Genomic DNA, 23,607 nt, shown 5'->3' on the forward strand with positions numbered 1-23,607 from the left:
CCACTGTTCTCAACTGAAAACTTAAATTGCAAATTGTAACAGAAGTCGATATCTGACGTAAATATAGGTACATAAACTGAACTCTCAAAATATTCATACTGGGAATTTTAACTTATGAACACAGCTTGAACAGGTCTGCATGCATGTACAAATGACGACAATGACTCGGTGGACGGTACAAATTGAACCACCATCAGTGAAAGAAAACAACGTAGGCAGGCAAAAATAACAGCAACACAGTAAGACACACCGGAAACACGGCGCGTTACAGTCGACAATCCGGCGGAGGTGGCGAGCCGGTGCAATATTGAATCAAAGCTGTTGTTAGAGTTTTTTTTATTTAATTTAGCAACACCATCGCCTCAGCGCTCTAAGCGATTGGGAACCGACCAAAGTCGAGTCAACACCTAAAACGAAGAGACGAGAGTCATGATTTGAAATTCAGCTCAGGTGCCTCACCACAGCAGCACACATTCGCCACTCGTTGTGTCGGTTCGTCATCGCCATCGGTATCAATGGAGAGAAGCCGGAAGATTGGACCAAAGCTTATTGGCCATTTCCATTGCGTGCGTTCTGATTAGCATTTTGTTTTGCGAATTCAAACTTCGAATCGAACCCAGTTAGTAATCACAACAGCGAGAGGATACGCGTTTTGAATGCCATAGTTGTACTACGATATATCGTAAGCTTCAATGACAGAATGTTGCATGCTTTCCCTTTGCAGATATCACGCCTTCCTCGTAATGTAGTTAGTTGGTATGGATTGTATTAGCATAATCGCTTGTGGGGCCATTATTTTAGCATAGCCATTTTTGGAAAGTACAGGGGATAGACAAAATGATCGGGACAAGCAAAATTTTCACTTTTCAAAAAATGTTCAACTTGTTGTAACTTTTCGAAAAGTGCATCAAATATTCTCAAATTTTTACTGTGAGTGCATCAACTAGTTGTGCATCAGTGGTTCAAATTTGAAAAAGGTCGGGCCATTCTCCACGAAGTTATAAAGATTCTTAAAAAAGGTAAAATTATCCGATCGCCAACTTTGAGCTGTTATATCTGCGGATTCAATAAACCGATTCAAGTGAAATTTTGACCATTTATGACTTATATAATGAACTCTGGAAAACATTTGACTTGATTTGAAATTTTTAACAAGAGACAAAATTATAGCGATTTTAATTTTTTTTACGATTTTTTAGTATATTGGTCCATTTTTAATATGCATTCTATAACTTTTGCAATTTATTGGTGGCTATGTTGTTACTTTCCTTTAAAACACATTTATATATAAGTCAATTAGAGGGGAATTAAATGAACTATAATTTGCATCTTGAATTTTGAAACGATGATGATATTTTGTAAAAATTGGTGTTTTAATAGAAAAATAATCTAATCGTTATAATTTTCTTCCGTGTTAAAAATTTTAAGTTAAGTCAATGGTTTTTCATAGCTCACGATATAAGTCATAAATGGTCAAAATTTCATTTCAATCGGTTCATTGAATCCGGAGATATAAAAGCTCAAAGTTGGCTATCGGATAATTTTACCTTTTTCAAGAATCTTAATTACTTCGTGGAGAATGGCCCGATCTTTTCCATTTTATGATCACTGATACTCATCTAGTTGATGAACTTTCAGTAAAAATTTGAGAATATTTGATGCACTTTTCGAAAAGTTAGAGTTAGTTGAACACTTTTTGAAAAGTGAAAATTTTGCCTGTCCCGATCATTTTGTCTATCCCCTGTATAGTAAACCATGATGCTTTTCTCTCGGTCATTGTTCAGCAGAAGCACAAGATTTTGACAACTTCCTGAGCGTTTGATTGCTCTGACATTCAGACATGCAACAAAACCACGTGTGAACAAATTGAGATTTAAAATGAGAAAAGAAATCCACGTGCTCCGGTGGGAGTCGAACTCACGACACCCAATTCGCTAAATGGGCGCTTCTTTCCTCCAAGCTACGGGGCCACTTGATCATCTCCGGCCCCTGAACTCAATTCCACTAATGCACATGGTTTGTTCCTTTTCACAATCTAAATCTCCTTAGGATGAAATTAGGTGAACATCTAAACGTCTTTGATACCGACTTTTCGAACCCTTTAAGCAGAATACCCTCTTCGAATAAGTGTAATAAGTTTTGTACCTTTTAATTCCGCCCTATGTAGGATATAGGGCGGAACTAAAAGGTACAAAACTGATTACACTCATTCGATCAACGTCAATGTTGTGTGCAATGTGCATCAATATCAGAGCGGGAGAGGAATTATTTTTGAATTGTCGTGAGCTTCGGGCACTGTCTATCCGATGACTTATCGGTATGACAGTGTGCTGTTGGAGTTTTGATGGGTCGGTGCTCGGCCGACCTATTACGGTAGTGTTACTGTAGCACCCTACAAATGTCATTTTCTAGATTTTTGATTAGCATAACCAAGCCAAGTGGAAAGTACAACGTTTGATTGCTCTGACATTCAAAATTTCTGAAATTGACATATTGTTCCAAACGTGATGCACTAGGAAGGTTAAGATCTACAAGCGTGATCAATAGGTTGTTGTTGCATAAATGATCCGGTGCAACATCCTACAGGTCCATAAAGCATAGTTCTATAGAGAACTAATTATTTAAGATGTTTTAGGCCCTCCGCAAGCCAAGGCCTTATGATCTACAGGGGTTACTCAAAATACCTGAAATAGGAATTTTTGGTCAACTTTGTACTACTGTAACTTTGTGAAACATAATCCGATTTTCAATCTTTTTTAGGCTTTTGACAAGTACTTTAATGATATGGTCTTTGATTAGATACAACATGACAAAGAAGCTGTCACGCGATGTTTTGGTGAAAAATTACAAATGTCCCCTACTACAGGTTCTCCCGGGGCACACCTGGATAGTTCCGGAAAAGGCCAATCAGATCAATTTCTTACACTAAGCCTTTTTTAGGATTATTCATGTAAAAACACGAAGAAAGAGCTGTCACACGATATGCTTTGAGTGAAAAATGTAACTGGCCGCTTCCGTGACCTCATAATGGAACCGATTCCAGGGAAATGGTCACATCTCTGTTGATTTTCGGTCCATATTCAATCTTGATGGACCATTTTCTTAAGAAATCATTCTTCTTTCTTTGTATTGACTGAAAATACATTTTTTTAAACCTAATCATTTCCTAAATTGCATGGCAAATTTGGCTTCTTCAATATGTCCTATCTATACCCGGATTATCTCCGGTGGCCTTCAACCATTGTCACTTCTAAGACTATATCATCAAACTACATTAAATTATCCGTCGAAAGCTTTAAAAAGATTGAAAATCGAACAATTTTTCAAAAAGTTACAGTAGTTCAAAGTTGACCAAAAAATTGCCTACTCCAGTTATTTTGAGTAACCCATATTTTTTCAAGATGTTCTAGGCCCTCCGCAAGTAAAGACCTTCGGATCCACATGCGTTATCAATGGGTTGTTGCTACATTATTTCAGCCATACAACATCCGACAGGTTCATGGAGCATGGTGTTGTGGAGAAATAATTGTCAAAGATGGTCATCCAAGAATTTCCGTGAGTAAAGGCCTTAAGATCTACAAGCAAGATCAATGAATTGTTGCTACATTACTGGTACGATGCAATATCCTACAGCTCCATAAAGCATTGTTTTGTAAACAACTAGTGTTCCGGGAGATAGACAAAACACTGATACCTTTTAGCAGATCGCCATTTTTATTTCTTGTAGCAATACAGCTTGAAGCTGAAATATATTTTAGCCATTAGTATTAATTAACAAATTCAACTTTTTATGAATTCCTCTACTCACATTTTTCAGTGTTATGATTTAAAAAACAGTACAAATATGGTGAAAATAGATAACAGATGAAAATATTAACAGTATGCTTAATGGAGGTTCTGCCTCGGCGCACGACTTTTCCAGTTCTGCCTGTCGAGCGCAGTTTGTAAGGTTGTCAGACCCGACTTCCGCTGTGTGCTTGCGTTCGCTTCGGACTGACAGCGTTTTAACATTGGGCGTTCGTCGGCTCACTTGAAACCGTGTTGCCAGTTGCCGACATTGTCCCCCCCGTAACACTGGTCTTAGTGCCAGTTTTACTTTCTTTAGCCACATCCAACACAGCCAATTTAGATACCGGTCTTCTCAGAAGACCCCTCACAGTTTGAACCAGTGCCTGCCTGACTCGGCCATCCCCACTATGAATTACCTCTAGAACACGACCCCTTTCCCAGCGACCTCTAGTTGAACCATCCAACACGAAAACCAAATCTCCCTCAGTGACAGGCTTAACGTCTTCAAACCATTTTTCGCGTCTTGTCAGTGTTGGCAAATATTCTTTTAGCCAGCGTGCCCAGAAAATTTCTAACTTCCTTTGTATCTCGTTCCAGGACCCTTTCAATACTCCGGCTAGATTTTCCGGTTCTCTTCCAGGCTGTCGACTTCCCGTAGAGCTGCCCAACAAAAAATGGTTGGGGGTTAGAGCCTCACTTTCTTCTGAATCAAGTGGTAGATACGTAAGAGGCCTACTATTAACTATCCATTCAGCTTCGACCACCATTGTTTGAAGTCCTTCGTCGTCCAACTTTGGGTCAGTGAACGCCGCTTGCATTGCCGATTTAACCGCACGTACCATTCTCTCCCAGGCACCGCCCATATGTGGGGCACCTGGGGGAATGAACAGCCACTTTGTCGCTGTAGAGGTAAAGCTGGCTGCCAAATCATCATTAATTCGCTGAAGTTGTTCTCGGAGCAGCCGTTCTGCTCCCTGGAAATTTGTTCCATTGTCTGAGTATATTTCGCACGGAGCACCACGACGACTGATAAACCGGCGTACACACTTGATGCAAGATTCTGTTGACAAATCAAAGGCAACTTCCACATGGACTGCACGCACCGTCAAACAAGTAAAAAGCGCAATCCAACGCTTGACTGCACTTCGTCCGACTTTAACCAAAATCAAGTCCAACGTATGTGAACGGTTTCGTGAACGATGCCAATCGAGCCATTGGGAGTGGAGCCATCCGAGGAACCTGTGGTTTTGATTTCTGCACCTTACACCATTGACAATTTCTCGCAACTTGTCTAGCAACCGTTCGAAGCTGAGAAATGTGGTAACGCTGCCGTAGTTCGTTTACCACAGTTTCTGTATTACCGTGCTGAAAATCGCCATGGCATGCCTCAATCAAAAGCTGAGTGGCTCGATGTTTCTTGGGCATTATCACTGGGAATTTGACATCAGCTGAAACAGAAGGAGCGGCGCCGATTCGTCCATCGATACGAAGAACACCCGAATTGTCAAGGAACGGTGAAATGTTATATATCTTGCTATCCTTGGCAATCGGTTGAGGTTGCCGGTCGGGATACAACTGGTTCTCCGTAAGAATGATCATTTCATCGGGATATTCCTTCCATTGCACCATACGAATGATGGAACTTTCACCCCTCTGCAACTCCGACTGACCTAGATGACCTTTTTCTAGCGCCCGATTATCTCGCCTCCGCTTCAGGTTATCAAAAAATCGGTGAACATATGCCATTGTCCTCACCATACGCTTCCATTTGGAGAATCTCTCAAAATCCAATACAGGTTCTGGAATCGCAAAACTGTGATGAACGTGACACGGCCGCAAATCTTCAATGGTAGCAGGAATTACTCCGGGTTGCTGAGGCCATTGATTCTCCGGTTTTCGCAGGAACTTGGGCCCCGTGAACCATTCGCTGGACGGTTTCAGCTTCAATTCCAGCCCAGACCCCCACTTAGTTGCGGCATCTGCAGGATTCACATGACCTGGAACCCAACGCCAATCCTCAGTATTAGATGCAGTTAGAACCTCTCCGATTCTGTACGCAACATATTGTTTGTAGCGTCGGTGGTCTGCTCTTATCCAAGCCAATACGGTTGACGAATCGCTCCAGAGGAATGTTTTTTTCACCAATACAGTATGACTGGCCGTAACGAAACGCATCAGACGAGTGCCCAATACCGCAGCCTGCAGTTCCATACGAGGAATTGACAACGGTTTGAGTGGAGCAACTTTTGCCTTAGCAGCGACCAATGCACAGACCGGAACACCATCTGACCCGACTACACGAAAATATGCGACAGCGGAATAAGCTACCTCACTCGCATCAACAAAAATGTGTAACTCAAGATTCTCATACGTACTGTTCAACGCACCCGGGAAATAACACCGCGGGATTGTCAAACTCCAAACACTCGAAAAGAAACTTGTCCACACACGCCAATCTTCCCACAATTGGTCACTTACTTCTTCGTCCCATTGAATTCCAGAACGCCATGCATCATGGAACATGATTTTTCCGTGAATAGAGAAGACACTCAAAAGCCCCAGAGGATCAAAAAAGACCATCATACACTTCAACATTTGACGTTTAGTTGGTTTTGTGCCATTGTCCAGTATTACTTGAATTTCATCCTTCATTGTCACGGGAAAACTCAGCACATCCCCTTTCGTCGACCAAAGCATTCCTAACACACGTTCAAATCTATCATGCTTATCCGCTATCAACAACTTCTCGCCACAATTCTGTGGATCGCCTATTTTATGTATCACGGTTTCACTGTTGGATAACCAATTTCGCAACTGGAACCCCCCTTTTTCGTGAATCATTTTCACTTCCTCAGACACGCGAACTGCCTCGTCCTCACTATCAAAGCTGTCTAAGAAATCATCAACATAATGATTCTTGACGATTCCAGTAACTGCTCGGGGGTATTGTTCCGCAAATTCTTCAGCGTTTGTATTTTTGATGTACTGTGCGATCGCTGGCGCACACGACGACCCAAAGATGACTACATCCATTAGATACACCTCAGGTGGATTCGAAGGATTTGACCGCCAGAGGAAACAATGCGAAGGTTTGTCGATGCTCCGCAATTGTATTTGGTGGAACATTTCCCTCAAGTCAGCTACCACAGCAACGGAGAATTGCCGAAATCTTGCAAATACGGCTGGTAGTTCGGTCAATTGATCTGGCCCCTTCAAAAGGAATGAATTAAGTGAAACGCCTTCGACAGTTGCAGCCGCATCCCAGATGATGCGTATTTTACCAGGCTTGCGTGGGTTAATCACGACCCCCAAGGGCAAATACCAAACTCGTCGTGGGTCCATATTTTTCAGTTCCAAATCGCTAGCCCGATGCGCGTATCCCTTTGATTGGTACTCCTTAATTTGTCGGTGCAGACTTTCGTGAAGTTTGGGGTCCTTGGACATCCTTCGCTCCAGACACTCAAGCCGCCGGAAAGCCATCCCGAACGTATCTGGAAATTCGGCACCATCAAATTTCCACAAGAGACCTACTTCAAATTTGTTTCCGATACGCTTTGCCGTTGCTTTCAGGATCTGTTTAGCCCGTTTATCTTCACGTGATTCCGGTATGGGGTGGACTCCTGTGTCTTCCATGGTGAAATAACTCTTGACCGTTTCGTTAAGTGTTTTGCTTCCTTCGCATTCACATGAATGGTAATTCATAGATTGCGTCGATGCAGGACATCCTTTACCCCCAAACACGCACCAGCCTAATCTGGTTTTTACAGCCACCGGTTCTCCGAATTTGCCCTCCTTCGTCTTCAACGGAACGGACAAATGGAGGTTATTGACACCCACCAATAGACGAGGCACTGCATTCTGATAACTACTTACCGGAACTCCTCGGAGGTGCTGGAACTGTGCGGCGATCTTGTCAACGTCGAGGTCTTGTCGGGGGAGTGCAAGTTCTTTCACTGTTTGAACATCATCAACTTGGAATTTCTTACCTGCCGCTCCAGAAATAACCAACTGTACCACTCGAGAGTTAGATTCCACTCTGGTCATATTGCCCGTCCAACGTAGACACAATGGCTCATTCCTTCCTTCCATACCAAGTTGTTCCACCAAACTATCCTCAATCAACGTCAATGATGACCCGTCATCGAGAAATGCGTAGGTGTCGACTGTTGCACGCGGTCCATACAAGGTCACAGGGACGATTCGGAAGAGCAACTGTTGCTTTGCTTGAAGGTGAGTGTGGTTCTCAGCGAGTGCTGACGGAGTCGTTACTGCTGCTGCTGATTTATTTGCATGTAGCAAGCGATTGTGACGATATTCACAGCCATTTATGCCACATACTGAAGCACTGCGACAGCTTCTCCTGCCGTGTGCATTCAAGCAGCTACGACAGAGGCCATTGGTTTGTATGGCCTTCCAACGTTCATCCACCGAGTACGACCCAAACACTTCACATTCGCTGACACGGTGACCAGGAACTTTACAAACATAACAGCCGCGTTCCTGCTCTTGATCCAGTTGACCTTCACTGCTGTGTGCGTTAATTGATGCTCGCGACCTCGGCTTCGACTTTTCAGACGCACTATTTCTAAATGCACCACTGTACAACGTTACTTTGCTCGCGGATACCACTACGTTTGACATGAAATTACCGAATGTTTTCAAATCAACTACCTGGCACTGTTGCATATATCCTGCCCATTCGAGCTTCACATGAGCGGGAAGTTTTTCAACGAGTTCCATGAGGAGAGACGGATTCGACAAGTGTGCTTCTTGTTTCGCGGCTTCAAGGTGGTCGCATAGACTTTGCACTGCTAGCCCGAAATCAATTAGAGTGTCCAATCGTTCGGCTTTCGGAGCCGGAACAGTACGAACTTTATCGAGTAGAACGTGAACCAGAAGCTCTGGACGACCGTAGAGCAATTGAAGGGTAGTGAGGACTTGTGGGACAGATTCCGGCAGTAGTAAACGACTTTTAACAGACTCATAAGCAGATCCCTTGAGACACCTCTGCAGACGGGCCAAATTCTCGACATTGCTAAATCCACAAGCAGCCGTCGAGTTATTATAACTGCTTATGAATATGGGCCAATCAGCAGGGTCACCATAAAATGCAGGCAAATCACGCGGCAGAACTTGTCTAGCCGCTAACTGCGAGGGGGTAAGTACTGAATGTTCAACAATCGGTGCATCACGTGACACCAACCCGATCGGTGGAGAATTTTGAAAATTAATGTTTTCGAACTGTGACGTCATTCTTTGGAGTGGATGGTAATACTCTGATTGCACAACGTCGGCTGTGGTTGGATAAATGTGTGGCTTACCTGATTGGACGGGGGGGAAAAGTGCTGCATCGGTACTTCCTACGACTTCCTGTTGTCGCAGCACCGGGACAACACCATGTGGCTCACCTGGTTCGACCGGTTCGATGCGGGGGAGAAACGCTGGGTCGTTACCTACGACGGCTCTCCGCTGTCGCAATACCGGGACGACATTCTCAGGACTAATTGCGTTTGGTTTCCTGGCTCGTTGAATGGGTAGTTCCAACTCTGTCGGACCTGTCTTCGAAATCGTGTCGGTAGTTTGCTGCTGCTGATTGATGACGGACGATGGGAGTTGTTTACATACGCTTGGTAGTGATTGTTTGTGGGTGTGAGCTTCGTATCGCAATGTCCGCGGACTCGCTGCTTGGCCGCGCAGATGTGTACCGCCGGCATCTTCTGCTTGATTCGCTGGATCTGTTAGCCATTGTGTTACCTGCTGCATGCTTGTGTGTCGACTCAATCGACTGCGGACGCTCCGGTCGTCCTCTTCTTCGTCCAGTTTCGACTGCAACAGCTCGTACTTCTGTTGTAGAAAACGCTTTTCTGCCTCCAATTCTCGCTTTTCGATGGACCTCTGTTCTTCCAACTGTTGTAGCTTCAAATCAATCCTGGCTGCGCGCGAACTAGCTGATGTAGCTTGACTGCCGCTGGCTGCAGACTGGAATTTTTGACCATGTTTTTGACAATTGTTGCAGATCCAATCTCGTTCGGCGATTGATGGCGTTACCGATGCGCACTGCATGTGCCACCAGCTATCGCATTCATCGCATTGGACTAAATCGTCAAAGGAATCCGGCCGGTCGCATGAAACACAATTATGTTCCTCCGTAGATGGGGCATTGCCCGGTCGTTGAAATCCTCCGCGATTTCCGGTAGACATGTTGAAAAATCTTCAAGTTTTGTTCCGGGAGATAGACAAAACACTGATTCCTTTTAGCAGATCGCCATTTTTATTTCTTGTAGCAATACAGCTTGAAGCTGAAATATATTTTAGCCATTAGTATTAATTAACAAATTCAACTTTTTATGAATTCCTCTACTCACATTTTTCAGTGTTATGATTTAAAAAACAGTACAAATATGGTGAAAATAGATAACAGATGAAAATATTAACAGTATGCTTAATGGAGGTTCTGCCTCGGCGCACGACTTTTCCAGTTCTGCCTGTCGAGCGCAGTTTGTAAGGTTGTCAGACCCGACTTCCGCTGTGTGCTTGCGTTCGCTTCGGACTGACAGCGTTTTAACATTGGGCGTTCGTCGGCTCACTTGAAACCGTGTTGCCAGTTGCCGACAACTAGTTTCCAAAGATGTTGTAGGTCCTCGAAGAACTTTCGCAAATAAAGGCGGTGAACTGTGGTTTCATTACTGATACGGTACAACATCTTACAAGGCCATGGAGCACTGTTTTTGTAAATAACTAATTTCCGAATATGTCCAGTGTAAATAAATACCATTCATTCAAAGAATAAAAATAGAAAGAATGCCCTTCTTGTCTTTTTCTTTGTAAACGTCAAGCGACAAGACAAGTGGCGCTCTCTAAGCGTTTCAAGGTGGAAGCTCTATGTAACAGTGTGCGTGATTTGTCATAAGAGAAGGTGGTGTGTGTATGTTTTGGTAACTGCATACAATCAGCAACGCACACTACCGCATGAAGGTTGAACTTTCATCCGCAGATAGCGCTGCGGTAGTGTCCCCTCGAGCATCAGCGGAGTGGGCTTTCTTGATATTCTTATTCTTTGATTCATTTCTCACTCTGGTAAGCTAAGGTTCCAAATGCGAGAACGCTGGCATGAGTCTAGACTAGAATAAGGTCTAAATGCTATCACACATGATTTGAACGTATCGATTTTAACTATTCTTCCTCTCGAACCTCCTACCCTGAGTGAGTAGCATCGGTGTTCGAAAGTAACGCGTTCCGTATAGTCTGTTGGTTGGCAGACACACGGAATGTAATACCGTATCCCTTCGCAACGGTACCGTGAAACGACTGTGGGTTTCGTCATCTTGATCATCAATCATCGCGTTAGCTGTGGACAAGAGTGCTGCTGGAATCAGTATGCATTTGGTATAGTCCCACCGTAAGAGGAACACCACGTCAATCGTGCTGCCAATAGAACAGATCGGTGAAGTACTAGATTTGTAGTAATGAGCTGAATTTTAGTATGGTGAGAAGGTCAATTCTCCGTTTCTGCAATGAAATGGTGCAAAAAGCGTGGGTATTATGATTCTTTGCCTAATTTGATGCTGTTTGAGCAAAACTTTGGGCAACAGTGTTGTTGTTTTCTCCATTTCTTGTAACATAAACAACATAGTTATCCAAAGTTTTGCTCAAACAGCATCAAATTAGGCAAGGAATCATAATAGCCACGCTTTTTGCACCATTTCATTGCAGAAACGGAGAATAGGACAAAATCGGTGAAGTACTAGAATTGAAGTAATGAGCTGAATTTTTGTATGGTGAGAAGGTCGATTCTGCGTTTCTGCAATGAAATGGTTCACAAAGCGTGGGAATTATGATTCCTTGCTTAATTTGATGATGTTTGAGTAAAACTTTGGGTAACCCTGTTGTTGTTTTCTCCATTTCTTGCAAAGTAAACAACACAGTTACCCAAAGTTTTGCTCAAACAGCATCAAATTGGGCAAGGAATCATAATACCCACGCTTTGTGAACCATTTCATTGCAGAAACGCAGAATCGACCTTCTCACCATACAAAAATTCAGCTCATTACTTCAATTCTAGTACTTCACTGATCGTGTCCTATTGCCCTTCTCACCATACTAAAATTCAGCTCATTACTACAAATCTAGTACTACACCGAACGTGCCCCATTGGAAGATTGTGCTGACACCAACATTTGGTGGCTCCAGAGAGGAGCTACTGCCACCAACAAATAAATTTGAGAGAGTTCATGCAAGACTTTCTATATGAATATGTACTTCGCAAATTTTCTGGAGGAATATCGTTGAAAAAAAATGTGAAGAAATACGTTGATGAATTCCTCGAGAAATCTATGCAAGATTTGTTGATAGAAATTCTTGGAGTATTTTCTAAAGAAATTCATGCAACATTTTTGGAAGCTATCCGTGCAAGACTTGATTAAGGAATTCTTGGAAAAATTTCTGGAGGATATTATTAAGTCTAAAGGAATCCCTACAAGATTTTGTGAAACAATGTCCGACTGATTTTCTTTGGGATTTCCTGGATAATCCACAAGAGATTCCAAAGAAGTCCCTAAAGAAATCCTAAGAAGATTTTTTGACAGAAATTCAGATTTTCAAAAAACAAATCCCTGTAGAATTTTCTAAAGCAAACCCCGTAAAAAGTTTTGGAATAATTTCATGGAAAATCGTTTGAGAGAATGCTTAAAGGAATTTCCGAAGGATTTATCGGAAACAAAATCTAGAAAAGTCCCGAAACAATAGGACAAGTCTTTGAAGGATTTTCTAAAGAAATACTTGGAGGAATTTTCGCAGGACTCATACACAACTTTCTTATGCAACTCTTTGTGAAACTTTTGAAAGAATCCCTTATGAAATTTCTGGAGAAATTGAAAATTGGTGGAGGAATTTCTGGAATCCTTGGAAGAATTTCCCAAGTAAACCCAGTCCAACTTTTTGAAGGAACTTTTGAAAAATTTTCTGAAAAAGTCTGAAATAGTTCCTGAAGGCATCGCTCAGTTTTATTAAAGAAATCTCAGGAAAAAATTTGAATATATGTCTAAATATCAACATTCTGATTTATCGGTCTTTTTCTACTCAGAGAGTAAGGGAGTAGAGATCAAAGTATGAAATGATAGGTATGATAGTATTCGCTAAGCTGCGAATAAGTGCGAAAAATTTATAGAAGGTGAAAATGGGCATGAAGGCCATGTATTGAACGAATACATCGAATGCGTGACACTTCTGCCGTACGACCTGTGCTTTTAAACGGATCGGCTTGGTTGGTAGTTCATACCACCATACCAATATTGGCGTTTGAATCAATTATACATATGTTGGGTGACAAAAGATTCCGATCGTAACAAGCTAGCGAGATAGTGGTTTATTCGTTATTTAACGAGAATTAAGCTGTTAGTACACAGGGTCAAATATTTGTCTAAAGAGAAACCAAAGTTCAAACATCTTTTATGACTCGATCGAAATTTCATTGATGTCAACCTGTTGTTTTTTCTTGAGTTTTTTTCTTGTCAAATAATTGACCACTATTTCAGCCCTTGCTAATATATGCCAAAAACTCCGAGCATTTCATCGAAGACTCAGTTTTCATGCAGTTTTTATATGTTTGGGTACATTTTGGTATACAGATGTCCGTTTTCAAATTCCTATAGAAGTTCCGCAGGGAATACAGGGAATTCTACGATTCATCCAAGGCATCCTCTTAAAATTCCCCCAAAAGTTCCTTCTGAAATTCCTCCAGGCTTTCTTCTGAGGTTAAGTTTTTCCTCCAGATATTTCTTCTGGTTTTTTTTCCCAACAGTTGCTCCTGGAGTTCCGCTGAAATCCGTTTTAAAGTTTTTTCAGGGATTTCATCCGGAGTTTCTTCTAGGATTCTCCAAAGAATACCTTCTGGCGTTCTTCCAGAGAATCCTTCTGGTCCTCTGGTTCAAGAATTTAGCCATGAGTTCTTTCTAGGGTTCCTGAAGTATTTTCTTCTGGTATTTCTGTAGCAGTTCCTTCTAAAACTTCGATCTTGAATTTGTGCTTTTGTTGGACTACTTGTAAATTCGCCTTTGGAAATTCTCCAGGATTACTTTAAGCATTTTTTTCCAAGAGTTCCTTCAGCGAATCCTGCAGGAGTTTGTTCTATGAATGTTTCAAAAATCGCTTCTGGGAAACCGACAGGGCTTTGTTACTGTGAATTTTCCAGGTGTTTCATTTTAGAATCCACCAGGAGTTCTTACTAGGAATCCTCCAGAAGTTCCTTGTGGGAAATCATTCAGGAGTTCCTTTAGGAAGTCTCCAGAACTTCTTTCTGGGAATGCTCGAAAAGGTTCCTTCTGGGAATATACCAGGAGCACCTTAGGGGTATCTTCCAGAAATTCCTTCTGTAAATCCTCCAAGTGTACCTTTTGCAAATATTCCAGGCGGGAAAATAATAGTGATTTTAGTGACAAAAATTATTCCTAATATTGACCTAGTATAGCCTTTTCGGGACGGAGTGAAATCTGCTAGAAATGGCTCAAATTTGTCTCTCCAGAACTCACAGAATTTTTAACAAATCAACACATTTTCTTCGGCATTTGGAAGAACTACCCTTCATCTTTCGATTTCTAGCTTTGGCAGCCTAGATAAAGCGGAAATAAGAACTTTACGACAGATAGGGTATTGGTTCCCTTCTTGAGCATGTGTCTCCCATTTTCATCCTACGAAAAACAAAGGATAGAAGCGCTGTTTGTTTTGTTTCTTATTTTTGTATTTTTTGTTAGAAGTGAGCACCCATGGAAACAAAAAGAACGGAATAGGGTGGGAGCGTGAGATTACTGATGGCACACATACCCTATAAATGTATATTTTTTCTTGTATTTACGTTCGCGTTTTAAGTAATGGTACGCAAGCCTGTCAATTTTACAACTTTGTATCAGGTTAAGGAAAGTTAAACTACACAATTCAATACATTGCGTAAACAAACACGTGTCTGTCGACTTGTGGCCTTCTGAGAACGACCCACGCATCTCACCACCACTAACAGAAAGCTTGATGTTTGCGCTTTCTGTTAGCGGTGTTGGGGTGTGTGGGTGGAGTTCAGTAGACCCTAAGTCGACAGAAACAAGTTTGTTTACAAAATGTTGATGCAGCCTTTTCAATTGTTGGTCTTGAATTGTGTAACAAAGTCTACCAAGGAAAATTAATCGAACCTACAATTTCAAAACCTGAAATTAACGACAAGAATTCAATTCTGATACAATCCTGTCCTGACATTTCAGTGCTTGTTTGAATGATGGTAATGCTGGTTTAGTCTCGATTTCAATTTAAAAAAAAAAGTATCAGGAGTTTCAAGAAACAAATCTTCAAGGATTCCTTACAACAGTGCTTAAAAAGATTCCAAGAATTTTTCTAGGAGTTCTCTTGAAATTATTCTCAAGAAACCTAGAAGTATATGGGAAATTCAGCTAATATTCTGTAGAAATTGAGATAAAAATTAGGTATTTTACCATTAAATCATCAAAATTTCACCCTGGAATTCAACGAAGGATTTTTTCAATCATTTAAAATTTCCTAAACGATTTCTCGTAAAGTTACCCAGACATTTTTTTTTGGAAATTTATTTTACCAATCTTCAACGAGCTATTCATTAGAAAATAAGAATAATGTTATTATGTAAATGTGTTAGCCATTATGAAATTGTATCTAGAAATTAACTTAGTTTTAACTTCTATTAACTTAACACTACAATAAAGGTTTAATCTTGGTCGTTTTCGTATTCAAACTGTGAGTTCCTGTGGCAGAGATTCATTAATTCCCATTGATCAAACCTAGCTCAAATATTTCAGTGAGTAATGTTTGAAAATTGAAAATTCAGACTTTACATGAGTTTGCTCCATTCCATGCGTAGATGCGACCTAATCGGTTATCGGTTTGTAAAACAAATAATAATTTATTCAAGGCCAATGCCATATTATAAATCACAGATTGCCAGTATCCTACACCATATCTGATGAAGACTTAATAAATGGCAGCCCGGTCGTTGTACCAAACAAAATTCTCCCGCTCGAGGTGCTGTGGTGGTGGGACAGCTCTCGCCAACACAACGAAAACCAGTTCCGGCTCTCTTGAATGCAGAAGACGCACTCCCATTTTGGGGAGTCAGTTTCGCTCGGCCCTCATCGTCGCCATTCATCCATCCATCCACACCACCAATGCACACACACACACACTCAGCAGAAATATGACAGCTTTTTGACGTTTCCTTCTTCGTGGCCGCCTCTCTCTACACTGACCGACTGTTGCTGTCTGCCTGTCTCCATGCTCTTGCTATGACTAATCCATCGATCGCGTCCGGCCACAAAGATCCTGCCTACAACAACTCCTTCATCGCGTATAGTACTCCACATTCGGTCGGACCTTCTCTGGGATGTCATTCTTCTTGTTCTTTTTCTGAAGTCTAATCATCTCAATCAACAGTCCTGGTCCTAGTCTTGTCTGTTCTTATTCTGCACTTCGATACCCACACAAAGCAATGTAAATATTCTCGCACGGCAGGCACATTTTCCAGCAGCTTTTCGCTTTGTATTGGCCACACTTTAAATACGCTACACGGTGCTCCTCAGACCGTTATTATGAAAGATATATCTATCGAATCGGGGTTTACGAGTTATTGTCTAGAGCTACATTGAAATGGGAACAGACTTTAAGTTACTAAAAGAGTGTAAGACCCTAACATTATAGAAAAACACTCAGTATTTACGCACCTAACATTTCTTTCGATTGAGCTAACTCTTAAACATTTATACATTTGTAAAACGTACATAATTTTCCGCACAAGCAATGAAGAATAAACCTGATGAAATTCAGTTACACTAATTTTAACCTAACCTACAGGATTACGCATGTTCAATACAATTATAGTTACAATTGATGTCAGCGTGCCTAGTTTCTGAAATGTCACAGAGTAAATACATGTGTGCATTAAATTGACAGGCCATATTCGATCACTCGAAGGATGATTTGATTGTAAACAGCAAACTTGTTCTTCTGGGACAAGAGTAAAGTACCTTTAACAATATGTAACTTTTGGAGGTAATTAATTTTGCAACCCTCAGCTAGAACAAGTCTGGGACACTAGAAATACAGGCAGAGGATGAGCTGGATGAACTGCGCCACGTTAACTCAAATCTTCCAGCTGATGAAATGATCTGTCAGAACATTCAGGCTTATTTGAAGTCTCCACAAGAGCGATCGTATACAAATGTGAACGACGGCGGTATCATCGACGAGCAACTACATAAATTCGTGTTCATGGACGTGTCCGAGGTGAACAGGTGGAGAAATACCTAGTACGCTTTACTGGTGGTTCCATCTTACGCGACAAACACTGCAGCTTGCATTGAAAAACTGAAGGTCCAATCCAACATATAGTTATCCTCTATTTTTATCAGGCATCTGGGAAGATTGTATCGCTGCAGTTTGAACACCGGCCCTTGGTTTCAAACATTGTCGAAAGCTTTTTCAACATCGAGCAAGGCCATGCCAGGAGTATTAGATACGGACTTGTTATACCTTAGGATGTTGATTACTCGGGTCAGTTGGTGCACGGTGGATTGGTTTAACTGTTTCTCGAGTAAGATGTTATTTTGGTTGGTTGTAGCAAGTAGCCTTTCGTAGTTCTAATTTTCAGCGTTTCGATAATCCTGAGTGATGGCTGATCAAATGATAGCATTTAGAGGAAGGATTCTTCCCAGACTTCTGGATGCCATATTCACCCTTTTTTGACTTTCACGACTGTGGTATTGTACATTGATTAATAAGCAATGAACTATGAACTAAACAATTATCGGATGATTATTTTATTGGACACAGGAAAATGACAATACGTATCGGAGCCAATGCGTGTGTCCTCAAGTGAAGTCGCTGTCAGGCTGCTCCCTTCAACTATCGGCCTTCTAAGTATGATCGGAATCACCACATCTCCCTTTTTCTACCAATAGGAGGCAATCAGTGAAGTACTAGATTGAAAGTAGTGAGCTGGATTTTTGTATGATGAGATGATCAATTCTCCATTTCTGCAATGAAATGGTGCAAACAGCGTAGGTTATATGATTTATTGGCTAATTTGATGCTATTTGAGCAAAAGTTTGAATAACTGTGTTGTTGTATTATTTTTTTCCTGCAACTTCAACAACACAGTTATCCAAACTTTTGCTCAAACAGCATCAAATTAGTCAATAAATCATATAACCCACGCTGTTTGCACCATTTCATTGCAGATGAAATGATCATCTCGCCATACAAAAATCCAGCTCACTACTTTCAATCTAGTACTTCACTGATTGCCTCCTATTGATCGTGGAAGTAATCTCCGTGCTAGGAAAGTTGAATCATCTTACGAGGAAGAAGACGTGTCGGTGCCCAACCTTGGTGGTGCATCGGGGTGCTGGATCTATAACGGATGATGTCTTCTCATAAGACTTTGCTTGCCGGTTGATCCTCCTGATATGCCCGATATTTCTTCCAAGAATGCTTCCCAAAACAGGATCTATAAGTTTCACATGGCCTCCTCCTCTCTTCACGACTTTGTATTCTATATTGCTAAATATCGGAGTGACTAAGATATGAGATTTTCTTCATTGATTTCTCCCAGGCTTCCGCCAGAAATTTTATTCAGGGATTCAATTATTATTCCCGAAATTCATTTAGGGAATCCTAAGGAGATTCCAGCTTAATTTTATAGATCGATGTGCGAGCAGACAGTGCGAACGGCGACGATTTCCTTCTTCGCTCCTAACCATTTCTCGACCATCAGCTTCTTCTTGGACATCTTGTATGTAGATATCCAAGTGGCGGAAGCTCTTGGACAGCTTTCCGCGGGGTCCGTACACCGTCCGGCCGAGTCGCTGCTGTTCGAGAAATCCATGGCGTAGCTTTGATTACCGACAGACGAAAGGAAAGGAGGCGGAACGGATCCGGTAGGAGTCGTGGGCGTTGAGGAACCTTTCCCATAGATCGAGGAGAATCCATCCCGACTGTTTCCCGATGACTGGTGATCTAAATTCGGGTATCGCCTCATCAACATCGAACTGTCATGTCCGGGAAATATCTTCTGCATCACGTTTGGCAACATGGCCGAATGCAGAGAGGACACATCGCCTGGCAGCACTTCCACCGGCATGGCCACTTCCCGATGAGCCACCACCGGAAGATCGGGCAGAGAGTTTCGGGATTTCTACTGGGATACCTTCAGGGATTCCTCTGGGATTTCCGCCAAGATTTCTTCAGAGATTCTTTTGGATTTCTGGGTTGTCTCCCGGGATTCTTTCAGGGACTTTTCCCGGGATTCCTTCGTGGATTGCTTTCGGAATTTATTCAAAGAATTATACTCTCATGATTTCGCCATACAGATTCCCGTTTCATCTTCATTGCTTGATGGCTGGACCGGCTTCATTTTACTGCCGACAGGATTCATTTCTCTGGGTTTCATTTTTGGAAACACTTCGATCAATACTCGTGTTATGGGCAATCCATGATCGTCTGGCTCAACGGAAAATAACCGTTCCTGGTGCAGTTCACCTTTTAGATGAACTAGAATAGTTTTTCGCCTATTTCAACGGATAAAATCCGCTCCTGAGGCAGTTTACTTTTGAGTAAACTAGGAAGTTTTATCGCCTAACTCAACGGATGAAATCCGTTCCTGAGGCAGTCCACCTTTTTCAATATTTGTCGCCTAACTCAACGGATGAAATCCGCTCCTGAGGCAGTTTACCTTTGAGTAAACTTGACAGTTCTATCGCCTAACTCAACGGAAGGTATCCGTTCCTGAGGCAGTTCACCTTTCATGTGAACTTGGAAATGTCGTCGCCTAACTCAACGGATAGAATCCGTTCCTGAGGCAGTACCTTGTGAAGGAACTTGAATGGTTTTTCGCCCAACTCAACGGATGGAATCCGTTCCTGGGGCAGTCCCTTGCGAAGGAACTTGATTTTTTTTGTCGCTCAATACTGGAAGCCGAAGTTTGTTGCCTAAGCAACAACTTGTTCGGCTAGACTTTTTTCACCAGTAATGTCAAAGGTTGTTGGATTCTACTTACTGAATATTTTCCAAAACGCTGCAGGTTCATCTCGTCGCCATTTGTGGTATTGTACATTGATTAATAAGCAATGAACTATGAACTAAACAATTATCGGATGATTATTTTATTGAACACAGGAAAGTGACAATACGTATCGGAGCCAATGCGTGTGTCCTCAAGTCAAGTCGCTGAAAGGCTGCTCCCTTGAACTATCGGCCTACTAAGTATGATCGGAATCACCACAACGACGAAGGCAGATAGCAAAGTCGAAGGCACTAACCAAAACTCAGTGCCAGTTGTTGGTAGAGCTGGGAGATCAAGTTGTTGAGTTCTAAGTTCAAAATGTTGTCAAAATCTGGCGCCTTCTTATTGCTGGATACTTCGAAGTTTAACAAAAGTCGTTAACTTCGCAAGTATAATGATCAAGGAACTGGTTACGCTATCGATACATACGTTCGGGGCAACTGTGCTGCTGTGCTATACAACCAGTATACGTTCACACAGCATGTATCACTCATACACGAATGAGATGATTGATTTGCGATTTTAGGATGATTATCATACGACTTAGGCACTTTCCGCTACAACTCAGTCAATTTTGAACCAATGACTTATTTTTTTTTGCACGGAGTGGGAGTGAGCCGGAAACAAAAATTCAAAATAATTGGTTTGTATTGACTGAGTTATAGAGAAAGACACGAACCAGCCAAGGGCTGAAAGTCTCTTAAATAAAGACAAATCAATCAATCAATGAGTTATAGAGGAGAAGTGTCCAATACCAGCGACTGCATCAAGATAACTCATATTTGGCTTAGCCGAAGTTGTCAAAACTTATTGGATGTATTACATTAATTTCCCGAGTTTACTTCGCTGAGTGTGGAGTTGTCTTTCAGTGTAAACAACGATTGATGATGCCGGATTGGATTATTTTTCTTCCATAATAACGGTCTGGGGAGCACCGTGCACACTGCTGTCTTCTTCATTTTCTTCCTGACTGGTGGCGCGGCTGCCGTCCGACCAACCCGACCAGGAATTCAACACTTACATGAGAACAAAAACCCCTTCTTTCGAATGCGGCTACTCCGTCGAACCACGTACGAATCCAAGTAGAAAACTCCTTTATCTCGAACACGGCCTACTGCACAAAGATCAAAGCACACCAGCCAAAGGAATGAGCTCACATAACTTATTTATTCTTCGAAATTAAAACAGAACACTTGCACAAGAGTGATATGCTTCCTCTGCGGGCACAGCAAGCTGGAAACTTTCCTCTCGTCGTCTTCGTTATCGGGGCAGCAGCAAAAAAGCGATATTTTCCCGTTCCACACGCACACTCGTTCAACCACAAAAAAAAAAAATTGTGCTACAGAAAAATGCGATCCTTTTTCTGCACTTTTATCGCCACAAAACTGAACTCCACTGCGTGAAAAACGCGTTTTTTCTTCTCCGTGATTCGAAGCACTGATGGAAATCGAGCAGAGGCGGTTGGAACTGAAAAAATATTCCTGCACCTCGACGTGCGTTGGATTCCGGAGACACGAAACTACGTACACTCACGAACGTACGACGACCGCGGATGTAATGATGAAGCAACCGACGACGAACACGACGACGAGTGATGTTTTTAGCTCTTCGCTGCGATGATGGAGTGACTCGACTCGGGCTCGCATTTCTCACGATTCACTGACCATGCCATCAGCGGAGACGGGCATGACACGCACACATGCACACTCATTCGACTTTGCTGAATCAGATAGCTGTTAACTTTTCCAAACGCCAAATATTTCGACTAGGGGTGGTCATTCATAAAGACGATTTTTTGAGTGCAACCCAGGGCCCTTCAAATGGAAACTTGGGCCAATGGGGCACCAGACTGGCCCAAATATAAACATGTCGAAAAATTCTACGAGTATTCTACATGTCTTGCCTCTTCATCAACACTGTTACCCAAAGGTTTGTTCAAACAGCATCAAATTAAGCAGAGAATCATAATACCCACGCTGTTTGCACCGTTTCATTGCAGAAACGGAGAATGGGGCACGTTCGGTGTAGTACTGGATTTGTAGTAATGAGCTGAATTTTAGTATGGTGAGAAGGTCAATTCTCCGTTTCTGCAATGAAATGGTGCAAAAAGCGTGGGTATTATGATTTCTTGCCTAATTTGTTGCTGTTTGAGCAAAACTTTGGATCACTATGTTGTTTATGTTGCAAGAAATGGAGAAAACAACAACACTGTTGCCCAAAGTTTTGCTCAAACAGCATCAAATTAGGCAAGAAATCATAATACCCACGCTTTTTGCACTATTTTATTGCAGAAACGGAGAATTCACCTTCTCACCATACTAAAATTCAGCTCATTACTACAAATCTAGTACTTCACCGATCTGTCCTATAGGGCACGTTCGGTGTAGTACTAGATTTGTAGTAATGAGCTGAATTTTAGTATGGTGAGAAGGTCATTGAGCTTCTCACCATACTAAAATTCAGCTCATTACTACAAATCTAGTACTTCACCTATCTGTCCTATTCTCCGTTTCTGCAATGAAATGCCCGGATAAAAAAATACCATTCATAACATGGTAAATATTATTAACATATGACTGGTTTTATTGTTCACAATAAAGCACATAGTAGATATATTGTTACTTTCTACAATAGAAATCAAGCCCATATAGTTCGTACAATAAGTGAACATTAGCTTTATTAGTGACTAATTGATTCGATTGTTTTTCAATAGTTCTATAATAATTTAAAGTTATTATCAGAAAAAATTAATTTAAGTTGTTTTTATATAGTTGCAAAAGTGCCTGCAAAGTTCTCATTGACTTTTTATTAAAAAAGAGCTTATTTCTCAATTACACTTAAAAACAATTTGTAACAAATAAATAACAATACATTTTATTGTTGCTTGGATCATGTTTGTATAATCAAATACAAAATCACTTGATATATTTTTTATAGTTTTCGTTTTAAATTTGAGTACAGTAGATGTTTCGGTTATCGAATGTTATTCGCTAAAACTTCAACGACTGACAGACGTCAAGCCGTGTTGGCAGAGGAAGCTCTCAATGAATAACTGAGGAAGTACTTATAGAAAACTAGCCGAAAAGCAGGTTTTAGCCAAGTGAGGGCATTACGACAAGAAAAAGATAAACAATGATTTTTCTAATGTTTTCCAATAAATTAAAGGAATCTAGTAAATAGAAACTACCATTGATAACAATACAAATACAATTTGTTTAATGGGGTCAATTGAACCGATGTTAAAATAAACATGCAATAATATTTGTTGTTATGTTAACAGATTTCGCCTTTGAAAAACCAAAGAATTCATATTTCTCGGTAACATTTTTCTTCAGCATATACTAATGGCCACATGAATTGTGAACAATTTATGGTATGGATCATACGACCTGAGGTCTGACTTGTGATATTTACCAGACAGACATCAGAGTGTTTGATTCTTATCATAAAATGTGCATATCATTCTGGCGGCCGGTAGTGCTCGTATATGCTGGATATAAATGTTAGCGGGAAATATAAATTCTATGGATTTTCAAAAGCGAAAACTGCTTACAAAAAACAACAAATATTATTGTATTTTTATTGTAACAACGATTCATTTGACGCCATTCAATTAATTGTATTTGTATTGTAAGAACAATGAAAAAACATTAAGATATATTGTTTTCTTTTGAAAATTGCCCTAAAAATGTCTCATAAAAACACAATACATTCTATTGTTTTTCGCGAAAAAGTGTATGAAAATTTTC

The 23,607-nt window shown here is 41.2% G+C and overlaps 2 protein-coding genes across 2 annotated transcripts in view; both read right to left on the bottom strand.

The window, feature by feature from the left end:
• Window positions 1-21,465, bottom strand: part of LOC115258105 (ras-related protein Rap1) — a 112,546-nt gene extending 91,081 nt beyond the window's left edge. The window contains exon 1 of the mRNA XM_062858736.1: window positions 20,880-21,465. The gene's annotated coding sequence lies outside the window, so the exon portion shown is untranslated. The remainder of the gene's footprint in view (window positions 1-20,879) is intronic.
• LOC134291232 (uncharacterized) lies at window positions 821-20,873 on the bottom strand. Its single transcript, XM_062858734.1, has 2 exons — window positions 10,155-20,873; window positions 821-10,088 (listed from the first exon to the last, which is right to left on the bottom strand). Exon 2 carries the CDS (start codon window positions 9,988-9,990, stop codon window positions 4,945-4,947), a length of 5,046 nt encoding a protein of 1,681 aa, XP_062714718.1. The 5' UTR covers window positions 9,991-10,088; window positions 10,155-20,873; the 3' UTR covers window positions 821-4,944.
• Window positions 21,466-23,607: the final 2,142 nt, after the last annotated feature.

This window comes from Aedes albopictus, chromosome 3, assembly GCF_035046485.1.
Source record: "Aedes albopictus strain Foshan chromosome 3, AalbF5, whole genome shotgun sequence".
Lineage (NCBI taxonomy): Eukaryota > Metazoa > Arthropoda > Insecta > Diptera > Culicidae > Aedes > Aedes albopictus.

Coding starts and splice junctions, on each gene's coding strand:
- LOC134291232 (XM_062858734.1), bottom strand. CDS start 9,990: ATGTCTACCGGAAATCGCGGAGGATTTCAACGACCGGGCAATGCCCCA.